This window comes from Lepidochelys kempii, chromosome 5, assembly GCF_965140285.1.
Source record: "Lepidochelys kempii isolate rLepKem1 chromosome 5, rLepKem1.hap1, whole genome shotgun sequence".
NCBI classification, from domain to species: Eukaryota; Metazoa; Chordata; order Testudines; family Cheloniidae; genus Lepidochelys; species Lepidochelys kempii.
This window is the reverse complement of record NC_136384.1, coordinates 73,937,842-73,960,768: the sequence shown is the minus strand read 5'-3', so window position 1 is coordinate 73,960,768 and position 22,927 is coordinate 73,937,842. Positions and strand designations below refer to the sequence as shown.

The 22,927-nt window shown below is 38.6% G+C and overlaps 1 protein-coding gene across 3 annotated transcripts in view; it reads right to left on the bottom strand.

Annotated features, from left to right (window-relative positions):
* Positions 1-22,927, bottom strand: part of AP3S1 (adaptor related protein complex 3 subunit sigma 1) — a 148,028-nt gene that overhangs the window by 11,823 nt on the left and 113,278 nt on the right. For all 3 annotated transcript variants that reach the window (XM_073344747.1, XM_073344745.1, XM_073344744.1), the window contains 3 exons: positions 20,322-20,413; positions 16,319-16,430; positions 8,763-8,834 (listed from right to left, as the gene is read on the bottom strand). In XM_073344747.1, the coding sequence (XP_073200848.1) occupies positions 8,763-8,834; positions 16,319-16,430; positions 20,322-20,413 (276 nt within the window). The remainder of the gene's footprint in view (positions 1-8,762; positions 8,835-16,318; positions 16,431-20,321; positions 20,414-22,927) is intronic.

Below are 22,927 nucleotides of genomic sequence, written 5' to 3'. Positions count from 1 at the left end.
TCCTTTGAAGATGAGGACTGATAGGTCAGACACAGAGTGATCGCTTTGTGAAAAGTGTTTGCCCACAAGTGATAAGGTTTTTTTTTGTCTTTCATGATTTTCCTGTGTGAGCTCGCTCAAGCACACAGTGATTGTCTGGTTTCACCCACATAATTGTTATTGGGGCATTCAATGGACTGGATGAGGTATATCACATGTTGTGATAGGTACATGTAGAATGTGTGGAAGGTGTGTTGTGGTGGGGGGGAGGGTGCCGATCACTGTAGCAGTGGAGATATTTCTGCAGGTTTTGCATCTGTTGTTCTGACAGGGCCTGAAGCCACTTTGAACTGATATGTCCCAGTCTGTGGGGAGCTTGCTTTTGATGATGAGTGCGGAAAGGCCAAGGGGCTGCCTGAAATCCAGAAGTGGGAGTTCAGGAAAGGCCTCCCACAGGATGCGGTACCCACTGAGTAAGGGTTGTAACCCTGCATGGGCTCAAGTGTGGGGTGGCAGGCGCCAAACAGGGGGATGTGGTCAGAGGGGGTCTTATCTCTGTATTGAAGCAGGCTCTCTCAGGGCATTTGGGTGGCCCATTCCATGACATGATCTACTTCTCTGGTGGAGTGTCCCCATCAGACAAAGGCAGCCATAATGTGCCAAGATTTACATCCTGTAGCACACGCTGTGGCATCACAGATTTCTTGGGGTGGCTACTGCATCCATGAAGGTAGGCATTGTGTTCTGTGGGTTTTTTGTATACGGTTGTCTACAGGGCTCTACTGCTGAAGTCAACTGTGGTGTCCAGGAAGTTGATGCTAGTGTGGGAGTGTTCCAGAGAGAGTTTAATGGATGAATGGTGGTTGTTGAAGTTGTGGTGGAAATCTATGAGGGAGTTTAACCAATCTGTGCAGAGGATGAAAATATCAGTGATGTATTTCAGGTATATCATTGGTTTCATAGTGTATCGGTGCAGAACTTCTTCTTCAAAGAGGCCCATGAAGAGGCTGGCATATTGGGGAATCATCCTAGTACCCATGGCTGTTCCTATGGTTTGAAAAAAAAGTGTATGTTGCTGTATATAAAATTGTCATGAGTGAGGATGAAATGGATGAGTTTGGCAATGTATTTGGGGTAGATATGAGGATTGCCCATTGTCTTGTAAATATCTGAAGCAGACCGTGATTCCATCATTGTGTATGGGCAAATGACATCCATGGTGGCAAGGACAGTGTTCTTATCAAGGTTAATATTGCTGAATTTGTGAAGGAAGTCAGTTGTGTCCTGGAGGAAGCTGGCCCTTTGTGGGGTGAGTGGTGTGACGTCAGTTTCTATGAGCCCTGATATTCCATTAGTAAGAGTGCCATGGCCAGATATGATGGATTTATCCGGGTTCCCTTGTTTGGGTACCTTGGGAAGCAGAAGATCTCTAGAATGGGTTTGTGGGGGATGAGTTTGTAGACTCTCTCTTGGTGTTGTCTGGGGAAGGTTCTGATGGTATCCTAAAGCTCCTGGGTAAACTGTAGTGTGGGGTCTTTTTTAAGTTCTTTATCATAGGTTGTGCCGGAGAGTAGTCTGTTGGCCTTGTTAATGTTGTCATCACGGTTGAGGACTACAATGGCGCCCCCTTTGTCTGCTAGTTTGATCATTATCTGGTGGTTAGATCTCAAGGACTGCATGGCTGTCCTCTCGGCAGTGGAGAGATTATGGTGGATCTGAAGTTTGTTAAGGATTTCGTGTTTAATTTTTTTCCTGAACCATCTTTTCTCTCTAATATCCTGGGACTGAAACAGCTACAACTGCGCCTGCAGACTTTAGATGTTCAGTCTAATCCTAGAAAATATCTGACTAAGATTGTTCTTGCCCTCCTAACCCCCGAAAATAGTTTATTACTGCATTCAAGGTTACTCTTTTCTTCTTGAGAGATTGCTAAACCATTACTTTGCCACAAGAGTTGGTTTGGTTGATAATTAAATGGAAAACTGATCAAGCTTCTTTAGAAATGAAAACTTATGGAAATAAATCTATCAAAATGAAGTTCAGTCCCATTGCTGTATTCTGTTCACCTTTAAATCCATCTTATGGCATTTGTTTCCTGAAGTCATTCATTTATGTGAAACACATACTTAAGAGAACATTGTCCATTGCAGATGCTTTAACAACTTCTAGGTCAAAAGTTACATTTCTCAACATGACATCCTCCAAAACGACTCATGCAGAATATTAAATTTTTGTGCTTTGCAACTGCTACAATGCTACATTTACTAATAATTTAATTTTTTAAATAAATTATACGTATTTACAGTTAACATTGCTAATTCCCAAGAGAGTCTGAATTTTCAAATTGTCCCAGGTATTATAAATCAAATAATTTTGTGCCTCTCCAGTAAGCATTTTCAAAATTAGACAAATTGTTTTTTAAGATACTGTTTGAAACACAGTTTAAGTGTGTAACACACACCATCTAAGTAGTGTGGCCTACTCTCTTCACCAACTTATGGCAAAGCTATTCTAACTACCTCAAAGTTCTCATGAAAATTTGATTACATTCTCAGAAACGGATAAGTAATATAACAGATGTAGGTTCAATGAACTTGAACCATAAAAAATTGTAACTACGTGGGATGTTTAAAAGACAAGGGAAGACCCAGTGGGGGGAAAACCTGCCCTATTCATTGCTTTTCTTTGCTCCAATTTAGAAAATTCACATGGTGAAAACGTTCCAGAACATGTATTTAAAACATTTACCATACACGTAGCTGCAAAGATGCAGGAGGCAGTTTCAAAAAGAGTAAAATTGCCAACAAAATCATCTTGATAGTTCAAAAATAAAAGCCATTTTGAAGATGAAAGTGCTGATGAAAAACATTTAAATCTCTGAGCCCTAAATTGTGGAATCAGCCCACTATTACTACATTAACAATTCTTTGAGTTATCCACATTGATTCAGATGTATTCTATGCTTATGTCCTGGTTTCAGGCAAAATAGTTTTCATACATGAATTAATCTTGGCTATATATTTAGTAATGTGCAGTATTTCAACCCCGCAGTAACTGTAAAGACAACCAACATTTGATAACATTTGTAGAGAGCTAAAGAGTGTGACGTGCAAGCAATCTGGCACATCAAAGCATGCTTCTTTCATCATTTTGGCTATTTGTAACATTTCCCAGTTATGGCGACAGATCAAAGAAAGAAGCAAACAGAGACAAAGTATAATGAGATAGCAAAATGTGAGGCACTTATGTACTGATCTAAAAAGAACCACCACAATTCCTGTTTTTGTGCTACAACTTTGAAGGAATAGTCTAAAGAACAGTATTGAAAACTAGTTTGTTAGTCTATTTCAATTGAAACATGATAAACACATTCAGAGAAGAATGAACAGCTCTCTTCCCTCACGTGCCTCTGCTGCAGAGTTTTAAGAGTCAGACTATCAAACATTAAGGGAAATGATTAAAAAAAAATCCTTATTAGGGTGGATTATTTCCCCTGGAAAGGATGTGCACACTGTACATATGCCTTGTAACACAGCCAACAGAACCGGCCTAGAAAGAGTAAACTAAGGGTGGAGAAAAAGAGTTGTCACTCCTCCAATACTGGCTTGTACCTAGATTAATTCAGCACCTTCCAAATTCAGAATTAAAAAAAGGGGGAAAGTGTTATTTTGGCTTTAATATATTATCTAGATCATTCAAACTAATTAAAGCGGAAGAAAGAAAAAGAACAATCCCCCGTCCTCCTCCAGTAGTTTTTATTCATTTAGACAAGGAAATAGTTTATTGCACTATATAAATGCACAATTTCAGTAAGAGAAGCACATGACTAAAAAAGGCTTATACCAAAATGAGGAGAGAAAACTGATCCATTGCCTAACACTGTGAAATATTTATCACAAAATTAGATGTTCTGAACATTTTGCTGAAAATCTGCAAAAACTGATTTCTCTCTCTCACAGGACTCCTTTCCCCCCTCCCTCTCCCACAACATAACATGTCACTTTATTAAACAGAATCAACCAGGAATGAAAATTAAATCTTTTTCAAACAACGCAATTTCATTCAGATGGAAAGAAGTTTTTTGAATTTAGACACTGTTGGCCATTGCTCAAAAAGTGAAAATTTCTTAGTCACAAAAGTAGCTCTGAACAATGTTTTTGCACCAAAAAGTAAGTGGTGGTCATTTTCATAAAGGCAAAAAACATTATGGGGAAATTGTAGCATATTCATTACTAACAAAGGCCTCACTCAAAAAAATGCTACAGTTCCTAGAGCTATGGCTAAGACAACTGAGGAGCTACAGTGTGAGAGGCAACAAGAGCAATGTTGGATTTGGTTAGCCTTGGAGGAGGAGACAGTACATGATGAATGTGTTTTTATCTCAACAGTAGGCAGACGCTCTGCAGTATGTAAACGCCAATCATCCTTCATTAACCAAGAAACAAAAGGTTCTTTTGCAGAGTTGTGATCATAAAATACCTTGCAGACAAGTTTACATTCCTTTCTCACCCTATCTCACATCAGATATGCCAATTGGGGGAGGAAAAAGCTGTCCAAACAAGGATGTAGAAGGTCCTTAATTTTAAAAATATGCACAATAATTGTAAGATAAAAGTTTAAAACTGTAAGTTATTCAAATTATAGCCTGAATAAACTAAAATATAGTTTATGCATAAAAGCTATATTTTTACATTGTTTAACAAACATTTAATAAGCAAAAGTAGTTTATATATCAGATTTTTGTGAAATTCTATGAGACTCGGTCACTGCTTTTCTGGTTTCTATATGTATAGTACACACACAATATGGTGGGCGATAAATGGTAATCTGGCTCCTTTTCCTCAATGAGTAAGGAGTAAAATTTTCAGACCAATCTTATACAATGAAGAAATAAATTATGGAATATTTCTTCCATCCTTCACTAAGGCTCTTAAGTACAAATATTACCGTTTTCCATTGCCACTTATTTGCAGATTTGCAATATTTTATTTTCTCTTTACAAATATTACTGTCACCATCTTGCCTGCCATGCATCAGAGTCTGTTATTTTAAAAATCAAACTAAAAAAAGAGAGAAATCAATCAGCCCTAGCATAAATGTCAAGTGCAAATCCAGCTTTGGGAAAATACTTCCACTTTGCTCTGGCAGAATTCTTCTTTTGACCTAGCTACTACCTCTCAGAGAGGTGGATTAATTACATCATCAATGGAAAAAAACCCTTCGTTGGTGTAGGAAGCATCTACACTACAGTGGCAAAGCTGCAGCACTTGTAGTGTAGATATAGCCTACGGTTCATAAATTACAAATGGCTGAATAGACTTTATCTACACTTAGACAGAAGCTCTGGATGCCACATTACAGTTTAAAATGAGTCTCAAATTCATTCATTGTAAGATCAGAAAGGAGCATTGGGATCATCTAGCCTAACCTCCTGCACATTGCAGGCCACAGAACCTCACCCACCCAACTCCTGTAATAGACCCCTAACCTCTGGCTGAGTTACTGAAGTCTTCAAATCATGGTTTAAAGACTTTAAGTTACAGAGAATTCACCATTTACACTAGTTTAAACCTGTAAGTGACCCATGCCCTATGGTGCAGAAGGCGGCGAAAAAACCCCAGGGTCTCTGCCAATCTGACCTGGGAGAAAATTCCTTCCCAACCCCAAATATGGCAATCAGTTAGATCCTGAGCACGTGGGCAAGATCCACGAGGCAGATACCTGGGAAATAATTCTGAGCCCTCCCCATCTAGTGTCCCATTTCCAGCCATTGGGGATTTTTGATACTGGCAGTCGCCAATGGGCCACATGCCATTGTGGGCAGTCACATCATACCATCCCCTCCATATATTTATCAAGCTCAGTCTTGAAGCCAGTTAGGTTTTTTGCCCCCACTAATCCTCTTAGGAGGCTGTTCCAGAACTTCACTCCTCTGATGGTTAGAAACTTTCGTGTAATTTCAAGCCTAAATTTATTGATGGCTGTTTATATCCATTTGTTCGTGTCTCCATATTGACGCTTAACTTAAATAACTCCTCTCCCTCCCTCCCTGGTATTTATTACTCTGATCTATTTATAGAGAGCAATCGTATCGCCCCTCAGTCTTCTTTTTGTTAGGCTAAACAAGCCACGCTCCTTGAGCCTCCTCTCACAAGGGAAGGTTTCCATTCCTCGAATAATTCTAGCAGCCCTTCTCTGCATCCTGTATTAGTTTGAATTCTTCTTTCTTAAATATGGGAGACCAGAATTGCACACAGTATTCCAGATGAGGTCTCACCAGTGCCTTGTATAATGATAGTAATATTTCCATGTCTCTACTGGAAATACCTCTCCTGATGCATCCTAGGACTGCATTAGCCTTTGTCACAGCCACATCACAATGGTGGCTCAAAGTCATCCTGTGATCAACCAATACACCCAGGAATTTCTTCTTCTCTGTCACTTCCAACTGCTAAGTCTCCAGCTGACAGCAAAAATTCTTGTTGTTAGTCCCTGAATGCATGACCTTGCACTTTGCACTGTTAAATTTCATCCCATTTCTATTCCTCCAGTTTACAAGGTCATCCAGATCTTCTTCTATGATATTCTGGTACTCCTCCATATTGGCAATACTGCCCAACTCTGCGTCATCTGCAAATGGTATTAGCACACTCCCACTTTTTGTGCCAATGTCAGTAATAAAAATGTTAAATAAGAATGGTTGCAAGACCGATCCCTGAGGAACTCCACTTGATCCCTGAGGAACTCCCTCCAGCCTGACAGTTGACCTTTAAGTATGACAACTGTAGTCTCCCCTTTAACCCATTCCTTATCCACCTTTCAATTCTCATATTTCATTTTGCATTCATATTCTCATATTTCAATTCTTAATCCCCAGCTCTCCAATTTAACTAATAATTTCCCATGTGGGAACTGTATCAAATGCCTTGCAGAAATCCTGGTAGATTAGATCTACTGCATTTCCTTTGTCTAAAAAAATCGGTTATCGTCTCAAAGAAAGCTATCAGGTTGGTCTGACACTTTTTGTAAAACCGTGTTGTGTTTTATTCCAATTATCATTAACCTCTACGTCTTTAACTACTTTCTTTTTCAAAATTTGCTCCAAGACCTTGCATACAAACTAACAGGCCTGCAGTTTCCTGGATCACATTTTTTTCCCTTTCTTAAAAATCATATTAGCAATTCTTCAGTCATAGAGTTTGACCTCCTTGTTTACAGATTCATTAAAAATCCTTGCTATTGGACTTGTAATTTCATGTGCCAGTTCCTTTAATACGTCTTTATGGACCAGTTACAAATCCACTGAAAAAAAACTAATAGCCAGAGTAGCTCAAATGAGACGGTTATAATCCTGGTAACCTTGTTCATTGCACTATCTTGAAAACGGTCACAATACAATCCAAGAACTGTAGAGATTAATGCCAGTATTTTCAAATCTGCAGGCCTTAAGTTAGGCCACTTAGCAGAAGTGTCCTGATTTTTCATCTTCGGAAAAAAATAAATAAGGCCACTTTTGCTTAACTATGGAATTAATGGCCTAATTTTAGGCTGCAGGTTTGAAAATATTGGCCTAAGCCATTAGTGGATTCTGTCTAGATTCAGTTACTTTCTTTGATGAAAAAACTGTTTTGTCATAAAGAGAAACCCACAAGGTTATAATAAAATATTTGTCTATCACTATTTGCAATCTCAATATTATCAGCATAATCAAAAAAATTAATTTTTAGGAGCAAAACCAACTTCTCTTTTGGGATGGGGAAAGCACAATTAATTTATTACTGTGAAATTTTAATGAACTTTTCAGGAGTATCAAATCAGTTCAAACACCAACACAGGTCTATTGAAATTTTCAGTGATCAGTGTCAACAGGTAAGCATTCTTTCTTTAAGAAGGATGCGGTCAGCTTGCAATCAGCTATTCAGCTTCAAAAGGTGAGTTTCAGGTAGTACACTTGCCCTTCTTCCTCTTTCCAGTTTTTGCTGCATCAATATCACATTTCCCTTTAATGTTTTTCTTGCTCTTTTGAGATGTGAAAACCTCTCACAAAGAGGGGGAAATGACTGCACACACAGAACAGATATATGCACAAAGTAAACACAATGAAAAAATTGAGAGGAATAACCATTTTCCTCCAATCTCTCTCAACTACAGTCATTTTAGATGTTACTTGTAGTCAGAAGTTTATAGTGTCCTTGTAAATGACAGACTGCATTAGTAACAGCATGTCCTTATACCAGACCAATAAATAAGTCAATTATACCATCTAGCTGGGAATTCACACAGAACCTTCTATTTAAACATGAGAAAAGACATTAATATGTATTAGGAGGTTCAGTACAGAATCCATCCCACCCCCAGTATACTAACTTCATTTCTGAGTTATGTTCATAATAAAATATGTGAAAGGCAATATGGATTTGGAATGCTAAAATCCAAAGTTAATGTCAATTCTGAGTAACATATCATTAAAAAAGAAACCTGGACGAAAATATTTCTTGGAACCATCAGCTTCCCTCATCGAAGAACAATATTCTGGTGTCTCAGGTTTTGCATTTATACACACAGTTACATTGCAGACACCTCCTAAGTAAATGTACTAATGAATTTCATTAAAGACATGTTCCAGCACACTTTTTGCACTTTAAAAATAACTTGATAGAAACTGACAAGATTTCACCAACAACAAGGATAGGCTTGTTATACACTGTCAGATTCAGGACCAAACGTTTCTTGTCAAGAAGAATGTTTGGTTCAACTGATATTATAGTAGCTCAGCACAGTACCTTGTCTACATGGAAAATTAAATCCAGTTCACAGACGTTTTCAAAACATTTGTCTAGTGTTTCCACGAATACCTGCGGAAGAAAAAACAAAGCAAAAGGTCAAGGTTTAAGAGCAACGCAATCATTCCAATATTTATGAACTTCAGACGTGGCACATATGGAAAATAGAGATCATGTAGATTTTACAAGGCCTACTGTATCTGAAAAACATGTGTGGTTAACACTATTATTGGGATCTTCTAATGCTGGCAGGCCCCAGGCAAAAGGGTATGTAAAGTAAGACAGCTTTTAATACAGCTCTGCAACGTGGCCAAGGGATTACACATATACAAAAGTTAAAGAATAGTCACACATTGAAAGAACATTCCAAGAAAATCTATACTGCAATTTTATGCAGTTGAGATCTGAACTGTTTCTTCTAATTTTATTGGGATGCCAACTATCTAGTAAAAATGAATTTCAGCTGTTTATTTTTACCAATTTATTATTTATATTCCAGTAGCCCTTGACGGCCCCAGCCTGCTTCCACTTCTCTCCTCACAGAATCTCGCCGATTTCTTCCAAGAGAAAATTGCTAAAATGTGACGTGACCCTCACACTTCCCTTGGCTTGCCTTCTCTTCCCCTCCTACAACCCTCTCTTCCTCGTCCCCTGTCACAGAGGCAGAAGTTTCTCATCTACTTTCCTGCTCTATCCTCTCCATTCGCCTCAGTGATCCCATCCCATCATTTCATCCCCTCCCTTCTTCTTCTTCTTAACCTCTCATGCTCCTCTGGTTCTTCCTCCCACTCCCATAACTCAAGCATGACTTAGTCTCTCCCATCTTAAACAACACCCATCCTTGACCCCACTTGCTTCAACTACTGCCCATTTCCCTTCTCCCTTTCAACTCAAAGATCACGGAATGAGCTGTCTATAACTATTGTCTGAAGTGCCTCTCCTCGAAATCCATCACAGACTGGTTTCAGCCCCAGCACTCCACTGAAATCACTTCTGCCAAATTCTCTAATGACCATGTCCTAACCTAGCTAAGAACTTGTTCTCCATCCTCATCCTCTATCTGTCACCCACCTTCTACACAGTCAACCATGCTCTCTTTGAAATGCTGTCCTTCTTTGGCTTACATCGCTCTCCCCTCTCCTTGTTCTCCTAATCGCTCCTTCAGCGGATCTTCCTCATCCCTCTTCCATCTTTCTGTGAGGGTTCCACAAGGCTCTGTCCTTGCTCCCCTTCACTTCTCCCTTTGCATCCTATCTCTGGGTAATTTCATCTGCAAACACAAATTCAATTACCACATCTCTGCTGAGCACTCATAAACCCATCTCTCTGCTCAAGACCTATCTCTTTCTGTCCAAACTAAAATCTCAGCTGGTGTCTCTGACATCTCCTTGTGGATGTCTAGCTGTCAGCTCAAGCTCAACACAGGTAAAGCAGATCTTAATCTTCCCCCATGTCTTTCCCATTACCTGCTTTCTCAATCACTGGACAACACCACCATCCTGACAGTCACCTCGGTGTCATCTTCAAAGTGAACATCTCTTTATGTCCAAGTCTCGCAGATTCTTTCTGCATAATATCTTGAGATACAGACTTTCCTTTCCATCCATACAAATAAAATTCTCATCCAGGCTCTCATCATACCACGTTGCAATTACTGCAAGATCCTTTTATCTGGTCTTGACAAATGCAATCTTGCCCCACTCATATCCATTCAATATGCTGCTGAATGGACCATTTTCCTACCCCATTGATTTGACCATGTTGCACCTCTCTTTATATCCATCCACTGTGCATTCCCACCAGCGGAAATATAGATGCCTAATGAATTTAGGCAACTACAGGATTAGACGGCAGCGAGCAGGGGTTGAAGATCTCAATGGTGCCTAAATGTTTTTGTAATGTAAATGGATTTAGGTGCCTCTGCCTCTTTATGGATCTAGACCTGTGTTATTTCTTAAATGGATTCAATACAAGAGTTACTATGATAATTAACCTTACAAATAAATATCTTAAATTTAATTGAATACTAACCCCAACAAGCTGCCTCTTTTCTTCATGCTTAAAAAGTACTAATTTTCTTCATATAGCTAACTGTTAAGACACCAAATGTCTTCTAGAAACAGGGCACGTTTACAAATGATTAGTTCATATGTTAAACTGCTTAAATGATGTTTACAATGTGGCTCAGAGAAGCCATGATTGCCCAGGGGAAATTCTCTTAACTTCTGTGTGCCTCAAGGGGGATGTATATATAAGAGCAGTTTTGTCTAGCATGTAGCCACAAAAATAAGTGTATCCTCTATCTAGAGGAAGTTATCCTGATTCTATTTATGTTTAGAGGTTGGGGGTGGGAAAAATCACAGGTTTCCAAAGCACAGACAACAAAGATATTTATAAATTCTGACCTTAAGACACTCATTTAGTGCCTTGAAAAATGTTCCTTTATACAAAATGACATTTTAAAATAAGGCATAAGAAGCGAAGTGTCTTCAGTAGCGATATTTATGTTCACAGACAGGGGAACAGAAAAGGAGCAACTGAACAGTATTTCACTCTTACACTGTCCCAACAACTAGGACCTCTCCTCACAACAGCCTTAGATCCATAACTTCAGTGGCTGCCCTTAAAAAATTTTATTTAATTAATGCAAATATCAAGGTATCATAATTAGTTATCTAAGACAATACAGGAAAGTTTTGGAAGATAACCACTGAAGCCCAAAGACCTCTGTCTACACAGCATGATCATTAAGCCCTAAATACACTGGTAAATTAAGAGAAAACTATTAGTTTTGCAGAGCCCCACAGTTGGAATTTTCACAAGATAAAGATTTCTATTAATAAAATAGTTGAAATTTCTCAGTCTTCTACTGGTGACAGCTGGGATTATGTGTGACACTGGTAGGGCAGAAGCCCAGAATCAGACTGTAAACAGGTTTATAACCTTTTATGTCATATTCATTTTAAAAAGTATTACTCTAGAATACAAGTTATGAGAAGGGAGATTAATTAAAATTAAGTATTTTTAAAAAGTCTCAGAATAACTGCATCAGTGGATAAAATAAGAGCCAACATGCTTACAACACAAAATTTATTTTAGAGTCAAACATGTGCACCAAGAGATAAAAGCACACAGATCTCGAACAAAGCAGTAATTGCTTCAGATGCGTTAGCACTTACGGGTCATGAGAACCGGGGTTTCTTTCTCCTTAAGAGAAAAACTAGTTCAAATGTACTATTGGGATGCCACTGCAGCTGAGACTAACTATAGGACATTAAATTAATCATGAAACTGACATCCAAGGAATTGCTGGCTACCTACTGACTTTCACAAAGCAACTTCATAAAAAAGATTGAGCAACAATGCAGGAACAATGTGAGTCACAGAACTGAGAATTAAAAATGACTTCTGCAGGCAAATAAATCTCAAGCCAAGACCTGGTGACTAGAGATGTAGAAATAGCGTGTTTTCCGTAACTAACTATGCTCCAAAGTGAATTTTTAGCACCCCCTTGTGCTTTACTTTTAGAATTACATGAATTATTACAATAAAGCTGTATTTTATTTTTTGTTTTAATTTTACTCAAATATTAATAAACCTAAATACACACAATACTAACTATAGCATACATAATCAAAACGTCAGCTTGTTCTTAGTGTTATGGTAAGACAAATTAAGAGTCCATTGTCAGCATCAGGGCCCACTGTGCTCAGCAACATAACAACACAGTCCTTGTCCTGAAAAGCTTCCATTCTATATAGACAAAGTGGGAGAAAAAGGACACACACACAAGCAGAAGATTGGGAACTGAGGGACAGAACGACTAAATGACTTGCCCAAGATCACACAGGAAGTCCGTAGCAGAGAAGGGAATTAAACTCAGATCTCTGAAGTCCAGTGTTTTAGCCACAAGACAAGACCATCCCTTCTCCTCTTGCATTAAGTACTCACATTCTACTACAGCATTAATGGCTGAAAAAAACAGATAACTAATCAAATGCATCTAAAACACAGATACTATAAAACGATAAATCTATATAAGAAATATTATGGAATGTCTATTTCAGATCTAGAAAATCCTGTTTGTATTTGGTGTCAATAGACCTACTTTCTTAACTCAGGTTTTCGTGTGTCACCAAATCTAGAGAGCACTAGCAAACCTCAAGAGTCTGCCTGTGAAAGGGTTTTTACTACAGTGCAAGCTGTAATGTCATCATTCAGACAACTGGCTCAAAGTGATCTCTGATAGATGCGTGGGACAATCATCCAGACATTTAATACCTAAATGGTTGGACATTAGTAGTTATAGCAGTAAATAAATGCAGCACCACCACACATGGGGCTGACTTTGAATGAAACTTGGAAGCTTTAATAGTGCTGAGTATAACAATCCATGTTCCTAGTGGAGCTGGTCAGCATGAGCACATTACACTTGTTCTACATAAACTATACTGACTTCCCCTCTGCTTCTGGGTGCAATCTGAAGTATCTGGTTTACTCTATAAAACCTTATATGGTTTAGCAGGTGGCTGCTTTAAGGATCACAGAATTCCCTGTGCATTATTAAAAACTGCTCAAGTCAGCTGAGATGCTTTTGCTGAGAGTCTTTTTGATCACAAGCTCCTTGGGACAGGGTCCATCTCTTCTTACGTTTGTGCCAGGTCCTGCACAACAGGACTTGGGTACTGACATCTGGGAACTACTGCACTTGAAGCACTACAAAAGATAAGTTTCAGAGTAGCAGCCGTGTTAGTCTGTATTCGCAAAAAGAAAAGGAGTACTTGTTGCACCTTAGAGACTAACCAATTTATTTGAGCATGAGCTTTCGTGAGCTACATCTCACTTCATCGGATGATTTCCACTGAATGCATCCGATGAAGTGAGCTGTAGCTCACGAAAGTTTATGCTCAAATAAACTGGTTAGTCTCTAAGGTGCCACAAGTACTCCTCTTCTTTTTACAAAAGTTAAAAAAAAATTTTGAGCATTTCCAGCCTCCAGTACATAAGAGGGAGGTCAGACTGTGGAAATCACTCCCTCTGGTGGTCAGCCAAAGCACAAATCTGTCAGTTTTCAGGCAAATCTGTCAAATGGACCTTAACTACAGTTGATTTTTTTAAGTTTTCAATTTCATCAACCAGAAGAAAGTTTTTTAGATTTCTGCCCAGCTCTAACCTAAACTAAAAGGGCTGACCTCGTACTAGAGCCAGTCAGGAATTTTTCAACTAAACATTTTCATTAATAAATGCCTATTTGTTGAAATCAAATCTGTCTGCAGGATAAGGTTGGTTCTGATGAACATCCTGTGGGAAAAAAAGATTTGAAAGAAGTTTTGAAATTGCTGACATGTCCCCTGAATTTCAGTTCAAAATTGAAGTTAATTTACAGTAAAGTAAAAAAAAATGTAAAGGAAAAACGTAAGTGAAATATTTTGAAGTTATCAAATGTTTCAACTGAGCCAATCTGAATTTTTCCCCGGATTTCTGGTTTGTGAAAATTTTAGATGGACTTTTTGTCCCAAGTGGGACAGGAAAATTTTCTGAAATCTCAAAACTTCTTCCAGAACAGGAAAATCATTTCCCACCCAGTTCTACCTTGTATCTTACATACCTGTTTGAATTAATATTAAGCTTTTTGGACCCCAGACTTGTTAAAGATTACAGTAGTCTGTTGCCCCAGGACCTCTAGGTTTAGTGTGCCTCTAAAGATTGCAATATTTGCATGTGATTTACCTCGCTCTACTTGGATGCATCTACGGTCATGATGACTTAAGGTTAAGAAATTAAGAAATCCATCTTTCAGACCAAACTGCATTATGCCTCCCATAAAACTGTCTGATTGCACAAATGCAACTTGCAAGGCTCTGTACAGTTTTTAACCACTGAGATCTCAGTATTCTTTGTGGGTACTTCATGGGGAAGTGAGCCTCAGAAGTCAAGACTATACATAAGGGGTAAAATTTTCAAAAGTGCTAAAGCAATTTAGAAGCTTAAGTCTCACTGAAAGTCAAAGGGACTTGGCACCTAAGTTAGTTAGGTTCTTTTGAAAGTTTGATGTGACTCTCCCTCACATTGCCATGGCTCTGGCTGTTCACCAAGGTTCTAGTTTCATTTTGCTTACTGTGGCTATAATATCATAAACTCTACTGAGAGAAAAAAGATGAACCAAGGCCTTGATTTCCTCTTGTAACACTTCAAGGGAGATTTAAGAATAACTCACATTTAACCCTGTAGACTTTACATACCCACTGATAATGATGCTAACCCATAGCACTCTCCCTTTTCTAGTTAATCACAAACACCAATACAAAGAGCCTTTAAACAATTTGTATAGAGCCTTAAAAGTGATTGTATACAAGAAGTGTAAAATTCATAACACTAAAATGTCTGCAGTATTAAGGTGAAAGGTTTCACTAGTCCCTCCTGACATGAGAATCCTCTGAGGCAGAGACTGGAAGCTGGACAAACATGTACAGTATATCCTCTGAGTGAAAGTCAAAGATTAATATCCATGGAACACCTTGATCTGTTAAAGGTGACCTAGAAAGCATTTATAAATATATTGTTTCCTTCCCACAGTTGTTTATGTTTCCAAGCATTATAGCTTCCACAGGGAAGATGTCAAACTGGTATTGGGAGATGAAATGGTGTTCATAGGTTGAATTACTTCTTGTGATAGACGTGCTTTTGTGAAGAAGTTTGAGAACAAAGATTTAATTTTGATGATGATTGCACACCTACCTAGAGGCTTCAGTATGCATAAAGCCATTGTCCTAAAGACACGAAAAGAAAACACAGGCTAGACAGTGCCATTGGATAGTGGAATTATTGGGAGGTTGCTGAAGTATCATCATTGTACATATCAGAGCATAGCAAGAAAGAAATCAGTTGGAGTTGCATAAGTGGCCCTGCAAAATGCAAGGGATCAGACTGGATAACTCAAGTGGTCTTTTCTGATCCTATTGTTTCTAATTAAGAATGAAGATGTATATTTTGTAGATAGAGTGAATATTCAGAAATACCTGAGAAGTTGCATTAAATATTAATTTGCTGCTCTTCTCACTTTGTAAATATTTTAACACATTTGAGTAAGAAGATATGCTACAAAACAAAGCAACTCTACTCTGTAGAGCAAACAGCTGTGAAAAGATGATTCATTGTATGTGGTATCCAATATCTTGCACTGTTCAGACACTACAAAATGCCAAAGTGAGCAAAGAGGAAACAAAAATCTAGGAAAACAGCCATTTGAACTGAATGAATCTGTTACCAAAACTAGAACCCAATTCTCTGCAAAGATGCAACAAAATATGGCAGATTATAATTTAGGCTCATTACCTGTCAAATGAACTGTTTTCTTACCTAAACATTAATCTGTGAAAAAAGAACTTTCTCTAGTAATGGTAGGAAACTGTACAACGATTAACACAAGTATGTTGTACTTTACACTATAATGGAAGTCATCTTTATTTTCAAGCAATTCAGAAAAAGGTAAGCCAGAAGGCAGAAACACCAAGTATCTTTAAAAATATGGCATTTCCTTTAAAAACAACACTTACTTGTATTAGGTCTAAAATGCCAAGTTCACTTTCTGAAGAATCCACACAGAAGACAAAGTACAACGTGGCATAGTGTCGGTAGATTAGTTTGTTATCAGATCCACCTATTAGTCTAAATAAAGAGAAGCTAGGTCAGTGTCAAGACAAGATGAGCAAAAACTCATTAACAGCAAATTGTATCCTGAAAAGTTTATAGTTTAAATTTAAATTACATCATGAAATAAGTATATGTTGAAAATACTTCAGCCATTAACAGTATAATAGAGAACCTCATAATTTAATGTAAAGGTGCTCTGGAAAAAACCAAGCCAAACCAACATGACATCTTAACTCTGAATTGTAATTACTGTTAGTAAATATCCTCCTAGACAGTAGTAAGTACACCGATATATGCACCTGCACATCAGAACTATGGCAAACAGATCAATAAATACACTCTTCCACTAAGATGTGTGCAAGTGTCACTCTGACATTCTAGCAGGCACTGAGCAGAGAGTAAGGAATATTACTCAGAAGGGGGTCGGTCACATGCCCAAGCATCTTTCCCAGTCCCACTCAGGGGAGCCATGGAGAGAAGTTGAAAAAATTTAAGTACACATGCACTGAAGTCAGTGATTAGTACACATGGATTGCACGGATATTCACTTAAACAAAATTTATGATCTTAGGGATAAACTGAATTAATACAACAGTTGTGCTACAGAATATTTGACATTACAGAAAGTATGAGTGCATTGCACTCAACTGGTTGTATTACAATATTAAAAGAGATGCAGAAATTTAAATTCCTTATATTTCTCCTTAATCATCAAGTTAGTGAACTACAGAAAGAAGAATTATCTTAAGTGAATCAACAGTGATATGCTTCAGCCCATCCTCTATAGCCTCCCCCTGAGAGAAACTTTTAACTGTAAATATCAGAAGGCATGTATCTCTCTTCTTGAGGTGGCTAAAAATTCTATGTTAAGCAACAACATGGTTCATGTATAAATGAAAACATTTTGTGACACATGGGTATACAGGTATTAAGCTGATGATTCTGAACATTGGGGAATAAGCCATTAAAAACCCCTCCTAAACTGGATTTACAGAAGAAATCACCAGAGTCTAATAGATCACAAATCTGCACAAAGAAATGATCCCTCTAATTTTCTATTCTTTATTTGTAAGTTAAAACTATTAAGAACCTTTAGAACACCTGCACTTTCCACACAGCTTCACATTAATGCTTGAAGAGACAAGTCCCATGCTCCCAAATACTAAACAAAAATAGCTAAACAAAAAATTTACAGAGTTTTCGTGATTTGAAAACTTAAAAAAAAAAAAATGCGAAGTAAAGGTTTATACGGTGTCCTTAATTTATGGCAATTATCTAGATATTGCAGTGCATGTGAAGTTGTTCCACACTTATTGCTAGAACCTCCAAGTACCTTATAAGTATTATATTACAATTATGCCCAAAATGTGCAAATTGCTCTACAGAGATACAGGAAGACTGTCCCTGCTTGAAAAACTATATCAAATGGGGACCTGAAGAAAGGAAACAAAAGTTGAGCTTGTGCCACCCACCCCCATACTTTTTTTTTTTTTTGCGCACTTCTTTATGATATATAAAAAAAATGCCTGAAAGGATGGGCTTTTGCTCTGTGGCTTTTTTTTTTTTTTTTTTAAACATTAGAAATTCAGGTCATGTCCAGCCTGGAAGACTATGCTAACTGGAGAACTACTGCAATGATACTTCCAAGAGTGAAGAAAGCAAAAGTGGAATAATTAAGAGGAGAAAGGATTGTTCGTCAAATGTTAGGCCTTGTCTTGACTAGGAAAACAGGTTGGTATCATGGTAGCTACCACAACTTTGATCATGATTGTGCTCCAAGCGTAGACACAGCTTTTAACATGTTAACTGGCTTTAGTCAACCCTAGGTTCCCCCCACAGAGGAATGCAGCTAGTTAACTCGTGTTAAGTGTCAATAGTGGTCTACAAAGAGACCAAAATCATGGCAGCTAAAACAATGTCAATCATGACCTCTTCTCCCAAAAATTGTGTTTTTTGTTAATACCTATGTAACTTCAATTACTAAAATTTTGAATGAACGCGTCTCTTATTTCAGCACTTCTGCCCTCTGTTAAGGTGTGAGACCTCACAACAAACATGCTCTAAGATCGCAAGGAGTAAAAAAACTTGACATTTTTACCTTAAAAATCCAATCATCACTTCAGCACTGACAACACCTGTCATCAAAAATATCTGCCTCCTTATCAGCCACCCCAATACATCAGAGGAAAACACTCCACAGTTTTGACCAAAGGTCAAACAAATATGCTTTATTTAAACACCAGGCTCAGAGGGCACAACTAAACTAGGAAAAACAGACATGTTTTTAAACACCTTAGCTAAACACATTGTAAACAGGATTTTGTACCTAGTGTAGACAGGGAAAGTCAAGTTCAAAAACCTGCTACATGGGAGAAGCCTAGGGTTGATCATGGCCAGCAAACACAACTTGCTGTCTACACTGTGCAAAAGACCCACTTTTAAAAATGCGTTTGCTAACACAGTTTTTAAAACAATCATTTTTCTTAATCCAGACTTGCTCTGCAGCTGTGTTTTTCAAACCGTGGGTCGTGACCTAGTACTGGGTCACGGCATGTCAGGCACTGGGTCGCCTTGCTCTCGTCAGCACCACCGACCGGGACATTAAAAGTCCCGTCGGCGGTGTTTCCCAACTAAGGCAGGCTAGTGCCTACCTTTTCCGACACCGCACTGCACCCCAGAAGCAGCCAGCAGTGGGTCCGGCTTCTAGGCAGGGGGCCCACGGGGCTCCGCGCACTGCCTCCACCCTGAGCACCAGCTCCACATTCCCATTGGCCAGTTCCCAGCCAATGGGAACCAGGGGGAGGGTGGTGCCTGCGGGCGAGTGTAGCACGAAGCCGCTTGCGCGCCTCTGCCTAGGAGCCGGACCTGCTGCTGGCTGCTTCCAGGAAGCCTGCCTCTTCACCCCGGCTGCGCTGCTGACCGGGAGCCACCGGAGGTAAATCCGTGCCCCAATCCCCTGGCCCAGCCCTAATCCCCCCCAAACCTGGAACCCCTTCCTGAACTCCAAGCCCCTCATCCCTGACCCCCCCAAGGCCTGCACCCCCAGCCCAGAGCCCTGACCCCCTCCCGCACCCCAACCCCCTGCCCCAGCCTTGAGCCTCCCCCCAACCCAGAGCCCCTCTTGCATCCCAAACTCCTCATCCCCAGCTCTGTTGGGTCAAAGGCATCAACAGTTTTCTTCAACTGGGTCCCCAGAAAAAAAGTTTGAAAACCACTGCTCTACAGACCAGCAAACTTGGACTCTGGCAGAAATCCATGGAATCTTTAGGCCAGGAACCCTCTACCAAGAGCACACAGCATCCAAATATTAGGAGCTCAAGTATAAGTACCCAGTAGACAAGTTGCCACTGATTTCAAGTTTTGCAATGGTGTAGTGAAAGTCTCTCAGGTTGACCTCAAAGCTTTAGCTGGGCTTTGGGAATATAGTTAGGTGCCATCTAGGCTACTATATATTTGTTTCTGTATTGTCTCTGGATCAGGGACAGCTGTGTTGTAACCATATCCCCGAATTCAGTTACAACTGTACAACAGACAGGGCCCTAGAAGAATATTTTTGTTAAAGTCAGAGAACACTTTATAACAGAAGATAGTTATAGCTACTTAACTGTAACAGCGTATTTATTACCAAGATACAATGGAGACGGGTAGATGGTCTTTCTCATGGGTGCATCAGAAATATTTAGACAGAAATTTTAACTAAATTACTGCTGTAGCTCACGAAAGCTTATGCTCAAATAAATTGGTTAGTCTCTAAGGTGCCACAAGTACTCCTTTTCTTTTTGCGAATACAGACTAACACGGCTGTTACTCTGAAACCTGCTCTAAAATATGGTACTCTTGAAGGTTTTTGTGACAGCCCTTGCTATTCATTAATACTAGAAATTTCTGTTAAATTTCAATACTTACAAGCCTCCTTCTAGGAAATTACAAACATTTTCATCACGTTTGGATACCAAATGGAAAGTTTCTCTGATAATTTGTTGCTGTGTATCTTCACTCTGTGAAAAAAAAAATGTATTTTACTATCAGACTAAAGTGGATTAGTTAACAGTAATTTATATTTATAGGTCATATAGTTTGCACTCCATTTATTAACAGCACTAGCAAGACAATCATCTTTGCTGCCTTCTAATCAGCCAACCCTCAATTTATTGTAACACTATTTCATTATCTTTGAGGTCCGTCATTAAGCTATATGGTGACACTTTTCTAAACTAAACTGAACAAAGCTGTTAAACAAGTTGCATCAGTAAATAAGTTTTACTGCTCTCAAAAAACCTACATTGATTTAACATAAAGTTTAGGACAAGTTATTTTGAGTAGAAACATTCCCAGAACCATCCCTGATAACTGAACTGTAGACTGAACAAAATGTTATTTTGCATTTTAGATCTTGTCTACAAACAAATTTCCACCAGTTTAACTGAATATATGTTTTTAGTTAAAGCAATACAAACCCCTGAATTGATGCTCTTAAACCAGTTTGAAGACTGTGTATTGATTTGGTTTATATCGATTCAGCCTAAGATTTACCATTTCAAAACCTATTTAAGATAATCCACACAGGGGTTTGCAGTGCATTACCGAAAATGATTTTTTTTAAAGTATCTTTAGTACACCAGTACAAGTCTGGGTAAACAGGACCTTATCCAAGAGTTGTTCAGGAACCTATTTCACACTTTTAAATTATGGCAGTGGGCCTACATTCTAGCACCACCATGAACCACCATGAGAGTACAACTTTCCAATAGAAAAATCACCCAAATTTTTCAGTAGCAACTCTCCCTATCCTCTCTACCAGATTAGACCTTAATTTAGTTATGGAAGGGATCTGTCAGTTTTGCTATCAACAAAGCTACACATTCCAAAAATCTCCAGAAAACTGGAAGAAAGCTAATATTGTGGCAATTTTTCAAAATAGGTAAACATGATGACCAGAGTAATTATAGCTCTGTCAGCCTCACATCAATTCCAGTCAAGATAACGGAGGATGCGATAAAGAATTAAAGGAGGGTAGTGTAATTAAGGTAAATAAACATGGGTTTATGGAAAACAGATCCTATCAAATTAACATATTTTTGATGAGATTGTAAGTGTGGTTGATAAAGGCAATAGTGTTGACATAATATGTTCAGACTTCTGTAAGACAGTTGACTTGGTGCCACATGGCTTTTGATTAATAAACTGAACATACAATTAACATGTCACACATTAATTGGATAAAACAATCAGCTAATTAATAGTTCTCAAAAGGTAATTGTAAAATGGGGAATCGTCACACAGCAGGTGTGTTTCTAGTGGGATCCTGCAGATATTGGTTCTTGGGCCCTACGCTATTCAACATTTTTATCAATGACCTGGAAGAAGACATAAAAATCATCACTAATAAAGTCTGCACATGAAACAAAAATTGGTGGAGTGGTAAATAACAAAGAGGATCGGTCAGTGATACAGAGCAATCTAGATCACTTAGTAAGCTGTGCACAAGCAACTAAGATGCACTTTAATGCAGCTCAATGTAAATGTATACATGTAGGAACAAAAAATGTAGTCCATACTTCTATGACGGCTGATTCTACCCTGGAAAGCAGTGACTCTGAAAAAGATTGGGGGGTCCTGGCAGATAACCAGTTGAACATGCGCTGCCAGAGGGGTGCTGTGGTTAAAAGAGCTAATGCGATCCTAAATGGATAAACGGGAATCTCAAGTAAGAGCAGAGAAGTTATTTTACTTCTACATTTGGCACTGAAATGACCGCTTCTTGGAATACTGTGTCCACTTTTGGCGCACACAATTCAAGAAGGATGTTGATAAATTAGAGCGGGTTCGGAGAAGAGCCACAAGAATGATTAAAGGATTAAAATATATGCCTCATAGTGATTGAGCTTTTTGAGTCTATCTATTTATCTTAAAGAGACGAGCAAGCAGTAACACGATTAAAATCTGTAAGTACCGACATGGGGAACAAATATTTAATAATGGGCTCTTCAGTGTAGCAAAGAAAGGTATAACATTATCCAATGGCTGGAAGCTGAAGGAGACAAATTCAAACTGGAAACGGCATACATTTTTAAATGGTGAGAGTAATTAACCATGAGAACAATTTACCAAGAGTCATGGACTCTCCATCACTGACAATTTTTAATCAAGATGGATGGTTTTCGAAATAATCTGCTGTAGGAAGCATTTTGGGGAAGTTCTATGGCCTATGTATACAGGAAGTCAGACTAGATGAACATCTGGTCCCTTCTGCCTTGGAATCTATGAGTGTCTTATTTTATAAGCTTGACAAAAGATGACCTGTTATGCTCAGTGCAGTGCATCGGATACCTAGCAGAGACAGGAGAGGTTTGTCTCCAGAACTGGGTTTTGTTCCACTTAAATCTAAATCTGCAAAATCCTCTTAGAGTGCAAGCCTAATTTTCATTGACCAGAACACACAAATGGTTCTGCCTTTTAGAAGGGAAAAAAGTGTGTAATTAAAAAGACTTAAAATACAAGCACTGGAAGTC